The 18703-nt window shown below is 46.3% G+C and overlaps 1 protein-coding gene across 1 annotated transcript in view; it reads left to right on the top strand.

Moving 5' to 3' along the window:
- The window catches only part of pkd1l1 (polycystin 1 like 1, transient receptor potential channel interacting), a 249457-nt gene that overhangs the window by 114451 nt on the left and 116303 nt on the right, over positions 1-18703 (top strand). Inside the window, exons 27-30 of the mRNA XM_078534059.1 lie at positions 4426-4621; positions 5269-5355; positions 6221-6428; positions 8972-9078. Coding sequence (XP_078390185.1) covers positions 4426-4621; positions 5269-5355; positions 6221-6428; positions 8972-9078 — 598 coding nt within the window. The remainder of the gene's footprint in view (positions 1-4425; positions 4622-5268; positions 5356-6220; positions 6429-8971; positions 9079-18703) is intronic.

Here is an 18703-nt window from a genome sequence, read left to right as displayed (position 1 = left end):
ATCTGAAAGCTGGAAAGACAGAACCAATATTTGCCACACTGAAAGTAAATGGCAAATGGAAGCGGACACGGGAGTTTCCACTACAGTAATTGGGGAATATACTTTCAGATATTTGAATAATGGTAAACATCAATTAAGTTTAGAAGAAATAGCTGCAAAGCTAAGAACATATACCGGTGAAGACATTCAAGTAAAAGGCATAAGCAGAGTAACTGTCCATTATGGAAGCCAATCGGCACAGCTACCCTTGATGGTGGTAGCAGGTGAAGTGCCAAGCCTTCTGGGGTGAGGCTGGTTAAAGGAGATTAAGTTAGAATGGTCCGAAATCTTTCAGTTGAGAGCAAGTGGGCTACCAGAACTACTTAAAAAGTATGCCACCATTTTCCAGGATAAACGGGGAAAAATCCAGGGCCTGCAGGCCAAGATTTATGTAGATCCGGAAGCAACCCCTCGCTTCATGAAGGCAAGACAGGTACCACACGCCCTGCGAGAAAAAGTCGACGTTGAGCTGAACAGGCTAGAGAAACTGGGCATTATACAATCTGTTCAGTTTTCAGAGTGAGCAGAACCCATAGTCCCCGCCAATAAACCCAACCAAAGCGTACGAGTTTGTGGGGACTACAAATTGATGGTTAACAAAGTAGCCAAACTGGACAGGCACCCCATTCCAAAAATTGAAGACCTGTATGCCAAGCTGGCAGGAGTACACAAAGCCAGATATGAGCCATACTTATCAACAGCTAGAATTAGATAATGCCTCCTGGGAATTTGTCACAATTAATACCCACAAAGGGTTATACCAAAATACATGATTGCCTTTCAGTGACTCCTCCACTTGTACCATCTTTCAGAGAACAATGGAAAGCTTACTGCAGGGTCTGCCCCAGGTTGTGGTCTATTCAGATGATGTATTGGTGACAGGATTCACCATAAAATGCTCATGAAAAAGAGCATTTGGAAAAATTAGAAGGAGTCTTAAAACGTTTCTTGCAAGCTGGAATGCATCTAAAAAAAGAGAAGTGCACATTCCAAGCGAAGGAGGTAATCTATTTGGGTCACCAGGTAGATCCACAGGGCCTCCAAAGTTGAGGAGAAAGTGAGAGCCATAAGAGAGACTCTTGGGCCAAAGAACACCCCAGAGCTCAAATTATTCCGAGGAATGATCAACTATTACAGGCGTTTCTTACCCAATTTGTCTACAGTGCTGGCCCCCCTGCATTCTGTACTCAAAAAGAACCAACATTGGTTCTTGGAAGGCACCCCAGAAAGAAGCTTTCATAAAGGTGAAGCAATTTTTACACTTATCCAATCTATTAGTGCATTATGGCCAGACTGAAGAATTAGTGCTGACATGTGACGCATCTCCCTATGGAGTGGGAGCAGTCCTATCTCACAGATGGATGACGGCAAGGAACGGCAATAGGTTTTGTATCAAGGACACTCACCACAGCGGAAAAAGGATACTCACAGATAGAAAAAGAAGGCCTGTCCATCATCTTTGGTGTCAAGAAGTCTCACCAGTACGTACATGGCCACCATTTTACAATTATTTCAGACCACAAGCCACTGTTACGTTTTTTTAGTGTGGAAAAGGTTATACCAGCCATAGCTTCAGCAAGAATACAACGATGGCTTTAATTCTGGCAGCATACGAATACACTTTTGTACATAGGCCTGGCAATCAAATCGCAAACACTGATGCCCTTAGTTGTTTGCCTTTACAAGAAAATGATGAGCACATCCCAGTTCCACAGGAACTTGTTTTACTGTTAAATTTCCTAGATTCCTCACCGGTATGTGCTCAACAGATCAGAGACTGGACAGGTCTGGACCCAGTCCTATCTCAAGTACGAGAACAAGTGCTATATGGTTGGCCTCAGGAGCCTACACCTGATTAAATGAAACCGGACTTCAACAGAAGATATGAACTAACCAGCCAGGATGGCATCCTATTGCAGGGTGCATGAGTGATAGTTCCTCCAAAGGGTAGGGAACCACTTTTAATTGAATTACACAGTGCTCATCCAGGAATTTTACCGAAAGAAGACCATAACATGCAGCTCTCTATGGTGGCCTGGGATGGAGGGTGAAATGGAGAGCTTAGTAAAGCACTGTATGCAATGTCAGCAACTGCAAAAGTTGCCAGTGACAGCTCCATTACACCAATGGGAGTGGCCAGGTAGACCCTGGGTGCCGTTGCACATTGACCATGTTGCACCTTTACTGGGACTAATGTTTCTGTTCATTGTCAATACCCATTCAAAATGGTTGGACATATATGAGGCGAAGTCACCAATGTTGGGTGCTACAATTGAAGAACTATGTCAGAGTTTCCATTCATGGACTACCAGAAGTAGTTGTTTCCGATAATGGCACGGCATTTGCAAGTGCTGAGTTTCAACGGTTTATCAGCATCAACGATATCACTCATGTGAAAACTGCAACATACCACCCTTCCTCAAATGGACTAGCCGAAAGGACGGTTCAAACACTCAAGATATGCATGGAAAAGCTAACTGATGATTCCTGGCAACCAAGCTAGCATGATTTCTTTTTCATTACAGGACTACCCCTCACACCTCAACAGGTGTCACACCTGCGGAGTTATTATTGAAATGCCGTCTCAGGATGAGATTAAGCTTAATAATGCCAAATTTAGAGGGGAAGGTGGAAAGGAGCCAAGGAAGCCAGAAAATTAGACATGACTGGCATAGTCGTGGGAGGAATTTTACCTTGGGAGAGTCAGTATATGTGAAAAACTTTGGGGAAGGACCAAAGTGATTACCGGGTGAAATAAGTGCAGTGATTAGACCTCTATGTGGCAGAAGACGCTCAGAATCAGCTGGATGGACAGAAAGACAAATGAGTGGGTTAGATCAAGAGTAAAAATTCAGGAATCAAAAGGGTTGTTAGGTCTAGTTAGAGAACCAAGTTCAGAAATCGGAAACTAAGACCTGACAGCCTTGTCCTGACAACAATTGAAGGAGACAGAAGAGAAAGGAGAAAAATCAGATGAGACATGGACTGAGGGAGGCTCAAAGAAAACCAAAGAAGAAGCAAGATAATGCCAACTGTCACACTAAGTATATGGTGACAATGAATAAACAAAGTTTTTTTTTGATGTATAGATATTATAAACTACTGATGGTTTATGATACAGGAGGATTCTGTTGAAGAGAGATAATAAGAAAAGGGGTGTCATCGCACCACCAGAAATATGATAATTGCTTGACACAATACTTAGTGATATTTTCAAACATCCACAGGTTCATAGACAAAGGAAATGACATCATCGATAGAGACAAGAGGGTGTGGTAATTTGATGTGTAATATACCTTTAAGAGGAATGTTATAATGGAAGATCACATGATCTTAGTATCCAATAGCAGATTAGCACGGGCTCTATAGTTAGTAGTCTATAGTCAATAGTTAGTAGCAGCAGTAGAGTAGAGATAGAGTTCGAAGTGTAAGCACATGTTTAGTTGCTGCTGAGCACCTTTGTAAATAAACAGAGTTTCTACCTATGAAGTGTCTGCTACTCAACTCTATCATCAGTACCAAATCGACCACCCCTTACAACAAGCATGTGAACAGGATCCAACAAACTGGTGATGAGGATTTAACAGAGGGCATGACCCAAAGCTACTTGCATCAGAAAATATGCTGATATGAATTCAACAATATGCTTCAGACTCTCAATCTGATGTCCTGGCTGTAGAGTGCTTACAAGTAATAAGTTAGGCCAGACTGACTTCACTACTGGGTTAGCTAATGTTTGCATATAATTATCAAATGTTTACTGATATTTTTCTAATACTTTTAACTATGGTACAGCTACAACAACTTGCATTATTCTGCATCTTTAATGTAAAGAACATCCTGGGGTGCATCTCAGATCAGCAGCTGCAAAGCTAAATGTGAGAGATTATGAAGGTGACCGATGCTTGGTTAAGAGATGGGTTTGAGAAGGTTCAAGGGCTGTTAGAAGGAAGATGACTCAGTGGCCAATAAACTCTTCTCATTCTACATTTTCTAGTGACCACCTGACTTTGTACATGAATGACCAGCAATATCATGAGCTGTTGTGTACTCCAGCTTTGGCAATGTCCACATGAAAGATAAACAGAGGTTTTATACCTTTATGTTATTGTATGGAATATTGTAGGCATCATAGGCAGGATCATTCAATGCGTTTTTATGAATATTGCATCAGTGATAGAAGAAAGGATGTGGTTCAGCTGAATAGAATCCCTTGTTGGTGAACCATGTGCTTTGGCTTAGTTGCATTATTATGTATTATTTTTTGAAAAGCCAAGTGAAGTAATTGGTACACTGATTTTTTTTTAATGACTTAAATAATTAAGAGTCAAAGTCAACAGTTACAAGCAGAATTTAATAATTTTGTCCAAATACCCTTCTCTTCAGGTGTAGGGACATATTACTTTGGTCTCTTAGATGCCAACTATAACAGAAAACCAAAAAATAACTACCTTGCCAAGAATGTTAGTTATACCGTGAGTATCCAGTGGACCCACTGCCTGTACTGGAATGATATCCGAGAGTGGAAGTCTGATGGTTGTTCACCGCAGCAGGAATCATATTCACATAAAATAAACTGCAGGTATATATTGTCTCAGTAGTGTGAACGATTGCTGCTTTGCCTTGCATCATATTTTCTTTTTTGTTATTTTCTAAAAAATACTAAACTCCTTTCAATTCTATGATCCTTGCTGGTATTTTTTAAAATCAGTAAATGTAAATGCTGATTGATTCACAATCAAGTTATAATGAAGAATGGGAGCACCAAAAGTTAAGGCATCTCTATCTGCATGAAATGAGCTCCGCAAATGCCCTCACTTCTGATTTGTCCACTTGAGAGAAGAAAAGAATCAGTGCGAGGACAGTTAGCATCACTTAATTTAATTATCAAATGTTTCTTGTTTTGCATCAGTGTGCATCAACTTCTTTTTAAAAAAGGCACATTTTTAAGGAAGTATTAATATGTGGGACCCTATGAATACCACAGCCTAAAGGTATTTAACACTGAACCTGTGCTCTATACTCAGTCTCAAAACAGTGTACAATATAGTGACATGTTGATGTTTGTCCAGAATAACAGGCAATAATGTTCATGTCCTACTCCTTATCCACCATGATCACCTTCGTTGTCCTCAATATTTATTGATTTCATGCAATTCTTTGTCCTTTCTGTCACTCATCTTTTGGAAGACTAGTATATAAACTTTTATTTATTGTGTTTTTAATTAGTTGCAACCATATGACAACATTTACAGTTGCAAATCAGCAGTTTGTGATGAAGAATGTCAAATTCACTGATGTGTTGACCTTTATCAGGTGGGTGTTGCAGACAATTTGAGCAAGTGTTGTGTACTGTTTTGTGTGTTTTTGTGATATGTTTGATTCCATAATTATATATACTGTGAATTGAATCTGCCTATAATCTGCATTAAATTATTGCTAACGAATATGGTATTGAAACCAAAGTAAACTTTCAGCTCCCTTCTCAAAGCAGCGATACCCATGGAATTTCTTGATATTGGCATTGGAGGTTGAAATTGTTCATTTTGTATAATAAATACTTAAGGAGTCAAGTCTGCAATTTGATTCAAATGTTCAATATCATTGGACTACTCAATTTAGAATAATACCATAAACATATTCATTATTATGTTTGCAAAGGTAAGATAACCAGCTACACCGTCTTGCAAGTATAGACACAATGCTAAATGAACAATATTTACAAAACATATTTACTATTATCACCTTTCCCGCTGTAAGTTTGATTTTTAGTATCCATGCTCTGCTTTCATCAAGAGGATATATGGTCAAACCCACTGAACTGGAATACCATCTGCACCCTTATCAGTCTGCAAGTTGTCCATTTCTCTTAACAATCTTGGGAAGTAATATGTCAGGATTGTTCAGTTCTCAGATGCTCTCTCCTCTTGAACTATTGTTTTCTTTAGCGCTACATGGTGTAAAGATTGAAGAGCAAGACATTTGGGTAGTTTGAATCCTTTTGTCATTTATTTGTCTTTTGTGATGAATTGATAAAAAGCCTTCAAAAGGACCCAGCCAGTTCCAGAACACTAAGTGTTATCACTGAGAGCAGTGAGCTCATGGACCATCATTATCTATGTTTTTGTTCATTTTCTAATTAGATTTATTGAGATTCATAGTTGTATTTTTGTTTTGACAGTGTCTTTGAAAACTATGCCACTTGCATCACTGTTCTATTTGCCCTCACCCTCTACGTTCTGCTGGTTATCTTGTGTAAGCGCATGGATTTTTACCTTGAGACTAAACCTGGACTTGTTGTATTGCAAGACAATGCTCCCACTGACCAGTATCTGTATGAGATCATTGTAGAGACTGGCTTCAGGACTAGGGCTGGAACGACTGCCAAGGTATTTTGTGTCTTTCTTATATTCTTTGTATATTTCTGTCTAAAGTTAAACTACAACTGCAGGACAAGTTAGGATTAGAGTCATTGTCAAAAAGCAGAGTTCGGCTTAAGGAATGATTACTAGCCAAAAGGGCTTCTGAACAGGGTAGCAGAGGACAGAGCTATTGAATATTTGAGGCAATGAGATGATTTGATGAGAGGCCTTGAGAGATAGAAATTGGTTTGCTGCTTTTTTTGGCATGCTTTGGTTGTGATTCTGATCAACCCGTGCTCGTTGAGGCAGGCACCACGCAATCCTCATTTGACTGATTGTAGCATTCAACTGGGGGCGATCCCTGCTGCTGGCTGACTGAACACTCAACATGACATCCAGCAGGGGATCCAACAGCGTGTATGGCTAGCATCTGTTCCAGCTGGCCTGCATTTTTAAAAGGGGAGCTGCTCACTTATAAGGAAGCTGCTGCTGACTGCCTGTAGTGTAAGTGGCTCTAAGGAGAAGAATACCCAAAGGAGCAACAACCAAAAAAAAGTGCCCCTAGTTTCTTTCAGACTGTGTTTGAGGCCTTAGTCCAGGAGTCAACAGGAGAAGAGAGACCATATTACCATGGGGGACCATGAAGCCCTCAGAAGGGAATAGAAGCAGGTGAGCAGTGAGTTCATTTCCTGCAGTCTCACCCTCACCTGGAAACAATGCCGCAAGAAGTTCATTAACCCCAAACAGGTGGTCAAGGTTAGTTACTGCTTCTTGATATGACATCTCCTACCCACGACACCAAAAACCTCTCATGCTGCTTAGTACACCACATCCCCATCACTCAACTGTCAGCAGTCCCTTACACTCAAGATTCAGGCCTAACATTCACCCACTAAAGATGTCAGCTTCACACCCAGCTCTTACTGCTTCCACATACTTCAGCTATGACCAACACATCACCCAATCACAGTACAACACACTCACTGACATTCCCCCCCACCTCTCCTGCAGGACAAAGTGCCCCCTTAACCATAGGGAGCACAACAGAACCAGTGAGGAACAAGTATGCCTGCATCACCTAAGCCTGCTGGAGGAGACCAAAAAACCAGCATGGGGCTGGCTATCACAAAGGACATTACATCTGGCGCCACTGCGAACCTTCAGGATGACCATATATTCCTGCCTTATGGCCATCCTAACATCCCATTTCACCCGCATCCTGCCAACTGGCATGAAGGGCAAGCTGCAGATCGTGTGACCAATGTCCTCTTATTTTCCAACCCACTCCACCCTCTTCCTTTACCCCCAAAACCCCTTCTGATTTTCTGCTTTTAGATACCCAAGAACTGGTACTTGGCCAGTGAGTGCAGCCTCATGAGGAAGGGTGGGAGCTACTACAGAAAGGAAGAAGTGCCGTCACTTGATCTGATATTTGTCGCCATCTCCTCAGATACTTGCACTGTGTGCACCTTAGAGGGTAGTAGAGAGTTGGGATCTGCATGTGGTGAGTAACCAGGCACAAATGGACTGCAGCCAGGTCAGGGGAAAAGATGAATAGGAATGTGCAGAACTGTGGAGCAATGGTTGTGAAAGGATAGCGACTTAAAGGAGCCTCAGTCTCAGTAGGCACTAATGGACAGCCCATCGAGAGTGAAGGGGATCCAGATGCTTCCATTCTGGCTCTTCCTCCTCTATCTCTTCCTCCTCCTCTTCCTGTGGTGTGCCTGGTTCCAATGGTTGCGTCCTCAATATTGTGGGATTGTGGAGGATACAGCAGACCATCACAATCTTAGAGTATGCTGTGGTGAGTGTTTTAGTGTTCTCCCCAGTGCTACAAGGGGCAGAACTGTTCCTTGATGGTCTGCTCTACGATGTTCCTCGTGGAAGCATGGCTCCTGTTATAGGCCCATTGTCCTTCTGTGGTTGGTTATCAGAGGGGAGTCATCAGCCAGGTGTAGAAGTATTCCTTGTCTCCGAGCAACCAGTCTCTGGTTCTTCATTTTGGTCCAAAGATGGCAGGAACAGCTGATTGCCTCAGGTTGAAGGTGTTGTGCCTTCTGTCAGGAAAGTAGGCATTCAGCGGCATGATGGGCCTGGTCACACACTAACTGCACGTTAATGAAGTGGAACCCTTTATGATTCCTGTACCTCTCCCTCTTTACATGTGGGGCCACAGAGCTATGTGGCTGCAGTCAATGGCTCCCTGCATCATTGGAAATCTCGCTACCCATCAAAGTCACATGTCCACTCATCCTGTTTCTCTCTGACTAGAAGGAAAACAATGAATTCTTCTCTCCTCATGTGCAGGGTTTCTGGTACCTCTTGGAAGCAGTGATGTATGGTGAACTCAGGTATATGGGATACTGCTGAAGTTTTAGCCATAACATGTAACATTGATGAGCACCTTGTGAACAAACTACAACAAATTACCCAGCACATGACTGTCAGTTGTTTAGGAGCCTATAAGAGTGTACAGACATAACTGAAATACATCTAGTTTTTCAGAACAATTGTTATTCTAACAGCCACAATCTTGCTTTATAACGATTATTATTATGAACCATTTTCAGGTATACATCAAACTTCATGGAGAAGATGGCATTTCTGAAACAAGAGAGTTATACCACTCCGAGAAGCAATTATTTGAAAGAAATTCCAGACATGCTTTTGTAATGAGGTATTCCTACTTGATAACAGAAATCATAAACTTCCTTTTAATGAGCACTGGCTTAGTGAGACAAAATAATTTAGTCCGTTGGCGTCTGGTTTTTTTTAAACTGATTTTTTAACTGCTCTTACGAGAAAGAATGCAGCTTCTCCATCCTCCCAACTCCATTGGCCAGTGTTATTAGCAAGTAGCAAGTATTGTCTGAAGGAGTAGGACAATCCTTATCTTGTCAGGCTGGCACCCAGACAATTAACTATCTAATTTCCCTCTTGCAATGCTGTGACAAACATATCAGATAAAAATTATTTCAAAAAAGAGCTATTTGCTCACCAGAACTGTTAATTTTATTGGTAGAAGGCTGATCTTTCTAAACAAATGTCTAATGTTAGGAGCAAGTATAGTGATGCCCCTAACATGATGCAACAGCTATTGGTTTCCAGGATGAGCCCAGATACTGTTTAAAGCTTTACAGGAATGCGCCAATACAGACTAGTGCAGATACATCAATACTAAAGCAAAACACTGTGGTTGCTGGACATCTGAAAGTGTTGGAAATACCTAACAGGTCAGGGAGCATCTGTGGAGGGGGGAGAGAAACAGAGTTAATGTTTCAGGTTGATGAGTTGTGATGAAAGGTCAACTTAAAATGTTAACATACTTTCTCCACAGATACTGCCTGTCTTGCTGAGTATTTCCAACATTTTATGCTTTTAGTACAAGATATATTGGGTTGGCTTTGGAGACCTGAAGAGTTGACAAAAGCCTTGCATCGCCTCTTTTAGGAGAGGCCTGCTGTATTAAGTGCCACTGAAGCACTGCACTGGACAGCGGGGGGCCTTTCCCTAGGATCAAGGACCACAGGGGCAGAAGTCATGCCTGCTGAGAGCTGCCAGCCTCTGATTGGCTGACAGCTCTATTGAACGGCAGCACCACCAGGGGAGTCAGTGGCTGCTGCTGGTACGACACCTTCCAAGGCCTAGGGATCATCATTGGCCCAGGCCACAGGTGAGTAATGGTAAGAAAGGGGTTGCGGGGAGAGGGTTAGAGGGGTTGATGGCAATGGCAAGGGGTGTTTCTCAGTGAACCTCCCCACCCTCCCACCCCCCCTTCTCAGTGAACCTCCCCACCCTCCCACCCCCCTTTCTCAATGTTAGATCCCTCATTCAGACAATGCGTGCCTTTGAACAAGGGATCCCCCGGAGCCTGCCAGTAACCCTACACAGGTTGATACCAGCAGCAGTGGGTTGAGGCCTTTTTGTAGGCAGGAATGGAAGATGTTGTGGCTTCTGCCAGGAAAGCAAGCATTCACTGGTATGATGATTTGGGCCTTCCCACTATGGCCTTAATTGGGGTGGAGGTGGGAAGGTGGCAGGATTGCCACACACCACCTTTTCGTCTCATTAAACATACCCCAGTCACCAAACCTGCCATGGGGGAGGGCATTAATTTCCACACATTGCCTGCAAAGACAAATGCCAGAATTTTCCCGTTGGCGATTTGGGGGCGGGGCCCGCTCACCGATGGGAAAATGACGCAGAATGACGTCGGGAAGAACCCCCGACGTCATCCTGATACCTTTAAATTTTTTGGAAGGCGGGTGGACAGCGAAATCAGCTGTCCACCCGCCGACCTGTCAATGGCCAATTAAGGCCATTGACAGGCTAATTAAGATCATTAAAGACCTGCCTGTCCAACCTTAAGGCTGGCAGGCAGGCCAGGAGCCCCAGCGGGCTCCTGACAATACATGAAACCTCATCCACTGGCGGGATGAGGTTTCATGTCCGTTTTTAAAAAGTGTCATAAAGCTTATGTCATTTTTATTAACATGTCCCATCTTGTGTGACATTGTCACATGAGGGGGGCATGTTAATAATAATTTTATTTTTCTATTTTTTCAGTTTTTTAGACTGTCACTAATCTCCCTGAGACAGCACTTCGTCTCAGGTAGCAGTGCGCTCTTTCGAGTGCATGCACGAAAGAGCGCACTTTGACAGCTGGGGATTCCACCCCCGCCTTGCACAGGATGCGCATAGCGCTTTCTGTCGGGAAGGCCGCTGGGTGGGCCTTAATTGGCCTGACCACTCAAAATGGCGGCGGGCCCCATTTCGGTGGCGGGTGTCGGCTGTCCGCCCGCTGCCGAGCTGGTGGCTGGTGGGGCCGGCACGCCCACCAAGGGCAAAATTCTGCCCAAAGTTTATTGAATATATGTATATATTTTTTAAAAATATGCTTCTAATTAAATAGGATATAAATATTTAAACCCTCAGCCATTGAAGATAATGGAATATAATATCTTTCAAATAGTTGTTTGCTTTCTCCTAATATTGCTAGACTGAAAGCCTTACTGGATGTTTTGATATTGTATCTACAAACATATGAATTAGGAGCAGGAGTAGGCCACTTTACGCCTGGAGCCTGCTCCATCATTCAATAAGATCATGGCTGATTTGATTTTAACCTCAACCCCATATTCCTGCCTGCCCCTGATAACCTTTCACCCACTTGTTAATCATGGATCTATCTAGCTCTGCCTTAAAAATATTTAAAGACTCTGCTTCCACCGCCTTTTGAGGAAAAGAGTTCCAAAGACTCATGACCCTCTGAGAGAAAAAAAATCCTCCTCATCCCTGTCTTAAATGTGCGACCCCATACTTTTAAACAGTGACCCCTAGTCCTAGATTCTCCCACAAGAGGAAATATCCTCTCCACATTCAGTTGCAACTGAAATATAATCAATCAACTGAAGCACTATAAACAAAAGAGGATTGTGAAAATCTGACATGATTGAATGTAAAATTAGGTCAATTTGCAGTGGCTTCAAATTTCCTTTAATATGGAGCAAATCTTTAATTTCATCTCCAGTGTCAACGAAGAACATGGCCGGGATTTTCTGTGCCCGCCGGCGTCGGGGGTGTTTGGTGGCATGAGCGGACAATATGGCGCAATCGGCTTCGTAGCGGCATGAAACCAGTTCGTGATTGTCCGCTCAGCCCATCAATGGCGGGCCGCATTCCCACCATCGATATCGGGAACCTCATTGTAATACATCTGCATATCATTATTAGGCCAGCCCGCCGGACCCGTCCCCGCCGCTGGATTGTTCGTCCATGTCGGCAGGAAAGCACGGTGATGTGTTTCACAACAGCACATAAAAGGCATGCACTTGGCGGGTTGCACTTTGAGGGGAACTCGGAGGTGAGCACACAGTAACATTATGCAGCGCTCGCCAGGGTCATCTGTTGGACTTCAAGCTTGAGGGGTATTGGGAGGCGTCGGGGGTTATGGGCAGCATTGCCATTGAGGCGACTTGTGGTGGGGGACAAGGGCTGCCTTGTGGTTGAGACGACCTGGGGAGCGGCGGGGTTAAGGGCAGCCCTGCCGTTGAGGTGACTTGTGGAAGCGGGTGGGCAAGGGCTACCTTGAAGTTGAGGTGACCTGTGGAGGTGGGGCGTTAAGGGCAGCCCTGCCATTGAGGCAACTTGTGGGGTGAGGGGGCAGGGGCTGCCTTGCAGTTGAGAAGACCTGGGGGGTGTGCAAGGGCTGCCCTGCAGTTGAATATAGCGCATGAGCATTCAGAGTTGGTGGGGGGGTAGGATGGGCGAGGGAAGCGGCCACACACGAGGGAAACCCGTATAAAGTGACCATTCCTCTGCAACTGAGACAGTTCAGGTGCAGCCACTTTAATATGATTGGAGTCAGGCTTCTAGCTTATTTGCCCACTCAAGCAATGCAGAGGCATCAAAGTGCTCCAAAGCTTTTCACCCACCTGGCACAGATTGCAAAGTCATGAATATTTTAGTGGACTGCAGAATAGTTGGGCGACTGGGCACATTATACAATCTCCTTGCTAAAACTGGCCATGGAGCAGTCACTGCTGGAGGTGCTCACAGCCCCTTGCAATGTCAGCATCCCGGTTTGGACCAGTTTCCCCTAGGTTCAAGCTAACAGTGGAGCCTTGCAGTGCGGGTTAGGAGAATGCCTGCACCTAAGCGAGAGCACAGCATGCAGTTTAGTGGGCAAAGCTGCAGCCAATCGGTCAGGTGGAGAGGGGCGGAGGAAGGTTGGGTTTCGGGCAGCCTTGCAGCGCACTAAACTCTGGCCATCCAAGTGGTGGCCAGCACTCTCCGCGAAGCATTAAGCTGCCTTCACACTTAAACAAGACAGGTTATTGGTACACACATGCTAATCTCATGTCTCTCTCTTTCATCCTGCAGGAGGAGTACATCAGGATCATGGAGCCAGGTGAATTAGCTGTGTGCCTGATGGCCTACAAAGAATGAAGACAACGGAGGAGAGAGCAACTGAGGCTCCTGGCTGTGCAGAGGCAGAGCAGCAACCTCAGGAAGAAGGGGCGGTAGGGGCTCCCACACATGCCGCCAAAGAGCCTAGCGACTCCCAGGATCAATAGACGCCGCCTTTCATTCCTGTAGATGACCAAGAACCAGTGTTGCCGAAGATTTGCGCATGTGTAGTGAACTGGTCGGTCACATCTGCCAGCTAGTGCAGGATTTGACGTCACGGAGACATGGAGGACATCCGCTGCCAGTGGCCGTGAAAGTGTCCACGGTGCTCAATCTCTACACCAGTGGCTCCTTTCATGGCCCCACAGATAACCTCTGTGGGATCTCACAAACCTCCACCCACAAATGCATCCATGGACTGCAGCGGTTCAAGAAGGCAGCTCACCACCACCTTCTCAAGGGCAATTACGGATGAGCAAAAAATGCTGGCCCAACCAGCGCAGCCCGCATCCCATGAATGAATTTAAAAAATGAGGTAATGAATGCCATCTTTGCGAGGGCACACAACTTTGTGCATTTCACCCAGGACCAGGACAGTCAGGATGCAAGAGCACCACAGGTGCAAGGTGCAATCAACTGCCCTTACGTAGCGTTCAGACCTCTGTCACAACACACAGTGAACTACATCAACCGCAAGAGGTTCCACTCGCTGAATGTGCAGCTGGTGTGCAACTACCAGAAACGCATCCTGCAGGTGTGCGCACGGTTTCCAGGGCGTGTGCATGACTCCTACATTCTCAATCGGTCACAGATCCCTGACGTCTTCCGGGGTTCACAGAAGCTGCAGGGTTGGCTCCTCGGGGACAAGGGCTACCCGCAGAGGACGTGGTTGACGACATCCGTGCGGCAGCCTCAGACTGCAGCAGAGTGACGGTATAATGAGGATCATGCAGCAGCTCGCAACTTGGAGCAGACCATCGGGATGCTGAAGATGAGGTTCCAGTGCCTGGACCGGTCTGGTGGAGCCCTGCAATATAGTCCACAGAGGGCGTCATGCATCATTGTCATCTGCTGCACCCTTTATAACCTGGCGCTGCAAAGGGGAGATGAGCTGGCAGAGGAGGAGATGGAGGAGCTGGAGTTCTCCTCCAATGAGGAAGACGCCGACAGGGATGAGGGTGAGAAGGGGTGAGGCACTCGCACTGATTAGGCAAGGCAGGTGAGCTCGGGAGGCCCTCATAGCTACTAGATTTGTGGAGGATGGTGATGACATGTAGCGAGGTGACCCCATAGATCCTCACATTGCATCTGTGAATGTTTGACTCCTGTTTGGCTTATGGCAGCGCGAATACCCTCTGTGAGAATGCTCCTGTCATGGAGACGCAGTGGAGGCCCTAATAGTCGCTCGATCGTGGGAGGATGACGACGATGTGCAGTGAGGACGCTCCATAGATCTTCACATAGCCTCCGAGAATGTCTGACTCCTGTCTGGCCGAGGGTAGCTCACTTACGCTCTGTGATCAGGATCATATCATTGAGATGCAGCCATGAAACCTTTGAAGCATCTGATCCTTTGTCCGCCTTCAGCACCTGTCCCCTTCAGGAGCACAGCATCAGTGGTCACAAATGCTGAAGAGAGGGGGCCAGCCTCTCCTGAAAAGCGCTGAGAGCACACCGAGAGAATGAGAGAACTCTGTGGCACCTGCCCATTACATTCTGGCAGCCATGACGAACACCGTCGAGGTGGAGGCATCAGTAATGTTTCCAGGGAGTGTGAGGCCGGACCATCACTTTGGCCTGAACGCTGCATGGCCATAGGGAAGATGCCCTGGACTGAGACACCTTTTGTCTTGTGCGGAAAAGTTTCACATCTGAGTGACAAGAACACTGCTCATCAGAACAAGGAGGCATAGGCAGGGAGATATTCTTGGGAGTTTATTGACAGTAGTGAACAGTATGTACAAGTGATTAACACCCGTGCCCAGGCTGTGCAACTAGACCTTAACTTTCCTAACCCTGTCTTGGTGCTTGCCAGCCATCCACAGCGAAGGTGGAGGCAGCCTGCTAACCACTACGCCCTGTCTGTGATGACCTTGGCGGGCGTCCTCTGGAGTGCCGAGACTTGGAGGCCCCCGGCCTGCTTTCGGGGTCCTGCTGTGTGGCAGTGGCACCCTCCTCAGCCTGTGAAGCTGGAGCTGCTGAGGAAGAGGGGATTTGGATTGGCCGCACAGTACCAGAGTCACCTGGGTGGATGGCCCCAGGGTGTGCACCTGTTGGTCCTCCTCCCTATGGGTGCCCAAGGGCCCCAGGCTGACTCCTTGAGGAGAAGGGGTAGTTGGAGTGAGCTGGAACTGGCACTCTTCTCGCGTACACACTGTTGGAGGCCAACTATGGCATAAATGATGGAGTTGAGCCAGTGCAGCAGTGCAGGACCAATGTCCTGGACCTAGGTCTCCATGGCGGCTGCCATCCTACCAGTGTTGACCTCTGTGCATTGGCATGCCGGCACTATCACTGCAGAGTGAAGGGGGACAGACTCCCCATCATGCCTTGCAATCTGAGGAGTGCAGCAGACATCCAGTCCGAGCTTGCCTTTGCAGCTCAAGCAACTGTGACATTACTGAGTCCAGAGGCTCGTCATCTGACTCGGACTCAGCAAATTTCTGGCCCCCAGCAGTCTTCCGAGTGCCGGACACCTGGGAAGTCCCTGACACCGCCTGCTGTGGATCAGAAAGTGCAATGTGCTCATCAGTTTGTGATCCCGAGGCTGTTCTCAAGCTAGGTCCCATTGAAGTGTATGCCTCTGCGCTGGTGGAGGGTGTGGGTGAGCGCTGTGACGGGTCTTCAAGAAGGGTGCCTCCAGATTCCTCTTCAGACGTTCCTTCGGAGCTTGATTAGATGCCCAGGGTCATGGACTCTGTCAGCTGTTTCCTAGATGTGCCTGCAGAAGCAAGGAGGGATATTTAGTGCATGGCAGTGGCCTGTGAAACTGAACACATCACTCACAGCACGGTTGTCTGATGGACATTATACTTTTGGACCCTCACTTGGTAGATCACCATCGACCTCACCGTCAGCACAGGAACGGTCCAGATTGTCGCCGGCCAGCTGTATGGCTCCTTTTTCAAAGTCCATGAGGACCTTGATTTCAGCCATTCCTCCACCGGTCTGTGACCTCTCCCTGTTGTTGTGTGCCAGCTTGTCCTGCATGAATAGAAATGGAAAAGCGTAAGCAGGATGCCTGCCAGTCCAGATGATAAGTATGCCTGACATGTGTGGGTGGTGAGTGGTCCCATGAACAGGATGAGGACAATGGCATTGAGTGTGAGAAAGTGAATGGTGATGTCCCATGAACCAACAGTGAGTGAGATCCCTGTGGATGTGTGATGAGTTTGTGAGTATGTGAGCTGAGAGTAATGGGAAGAGTGACTTACCCTGGTGTAACGGAAGAGATCATTCATCCTCTTGCGGCACTGGGTGGCTGTCCTCTTGAAGGATGATGGCGCTGACCACTGCTACCACCGCCTCCCAAGCCTGGTTGGTCACACCACTGCCCATCCGGTGGCCAGAGCAGGGGTAGAGGCCATCCGGGCGGGACTCCAAGGCATCCAAAAGGCGTTCTAGTGATTTGTCGCTGAACCTGGGGGCTGCAGTCTTTTTGCCTTGCAGGGCTATGTCTTCCCTGTAGCAGTTGTGGTCTGGAAGCACTGAGATATGGTGAGCGTGGCTGGACTTTAAATCTGGCATTCGGCGTGATGAAGCGGCGAGGTGATGGTGGATGGGCAAATGGAGCCCGCCCGCCATGGAAACAGCGTGTTTCCCAGGAATGCATAAATAACATAGTGGGTTTGGGATGATACTGCGTGAAAATCTGCCACCGCAGCCGGTGGGTAAAACATCCTTTTATCCGCCCGCTTCCACACTTAGTGCAAATCTGGGATGATTCCGACCCACATGTATGGATTGAACATCATCTGTTGTGGCTGTAGAGGTCAAAGCATGAGTGGCTGTCCCTTCCACAGCTGACACAGATGAATAGAATTAACCTGAGGTAGACTGATGCTTTTTCTTTCTGATGGGCTCTCTTTTCTGCCATTTCTTTCTTTTGTCCTCTGCTTTTTCAAAGACCTTCCTAACTGCTTGTCTCCAGGCACTCCAGTCAGCAGCAAGGATTTCCCATGCATTGACTCCAATCTCAGTCAACTTGAGGTCTCGTTTGCTGATGTACTTGTATCGCAGACATGGGGGACCTTATGGTCGCATCCTGGTAGCAAGCTCACCATAGAGCATGTCTTTGGGAATGCGGCTATCATCCATACGGCGTGCATGACCCAGCCAACAGAGTCACTGCTCACTCAAGAGGGCAAACATGCCGCGGATCCCTGCATACTGGTATTTGGCACTCTATCCTACCAGGAGATGCCCAATATTCGTCTGAGCCAGCGGAGGTGGAAGCTATTCAGTTACTTTTCTTGACTGGCATAAGTTGTCCATGCCTCACTACTGTAAAGTAGGGTGCTGAGAACACAAGTCTGGTACACACACAGCTTTGTGTTTGCTGTTGGTCCACACTCACCCCAATTTTGACATAACAGCTATGGCTTTGGCAATCTGGGTGCTAACCTCAGCATCGAGGGACAGCTTGCTGGTGATTGTTGATCTGAGGTGTGTAAAGCTGTATGCAATCTCCAGAGTGAAGGTGTCAATGTTGATGGAAAGTCGAGTCTCTATGTCCTGGCCCAGAACTTTGTCTCTCTGGGCCTACAAGGAGTTTGCATTGACAGTCAGCATCAGGAAGACCAATGTACAAGCTGTTGCAAGTGAACTTCAGTATGGGATCCAAGCATAGTTTCATAAACAATCAACAAGTCACGAACTAGAACTTTACACACTTTGGTCTTTGCGCGCAGTCTTACCAAGTTGAATAGCTTGCCATCAACTCTGGTATGTAAATAGGCGCCCTTATTTAAGACACTGAAAATGTATCATAGCAGCATGGAAAAAAATATTGGTTCCAGGAAGCAGCACTACTTTACCCTGCTGCTGATCTTCAAAGCCTCCAATGATGCTCCATTGTTGATGATGAAACTGTACATGTTCTCATGGAAAGAAGAAATGATGCCCAGGTGTCCAGGAGGGCTGCCTATTTTCCACAGCAGTTTGAAGAATCCACTCTGCTAACAAGGTCAAAGGCCTTGATGAAGTCTATGAAGGCAATGTAGAGTGATCTACAGTGTTCGCGGCACTTCACCCGCAACTGCAGAAGTAAGAAAATCATGTTGACTGTCGATCTACCAGCTCTGAAGCTGCACTGAGACTCAGGATAGATGCATGATGCCAGGGTCTGCAATCTGGTGAGAGCAATGTGAGCAAATACTTAGCAGGGAGGTGCC

This window comes from Cetorhinus maximus, chromosome 3, assembly GCF_964194155.1.
Source record: "Cetorhinus maximus chromosome 3, sCetMax3.hap1.1, whole genome shotgun sequence".
NCBI lineage: Eukaryota > Metazoa > Chordata > Chondrichthyes > Lamniformes > Cetorhinidae > Cetorhinus > Cetorhinus maximus.
Note: the sequence above shows the minus strand (reverse complement) of the source record. Positions and strands in the feature narration are given on the sequence as shown.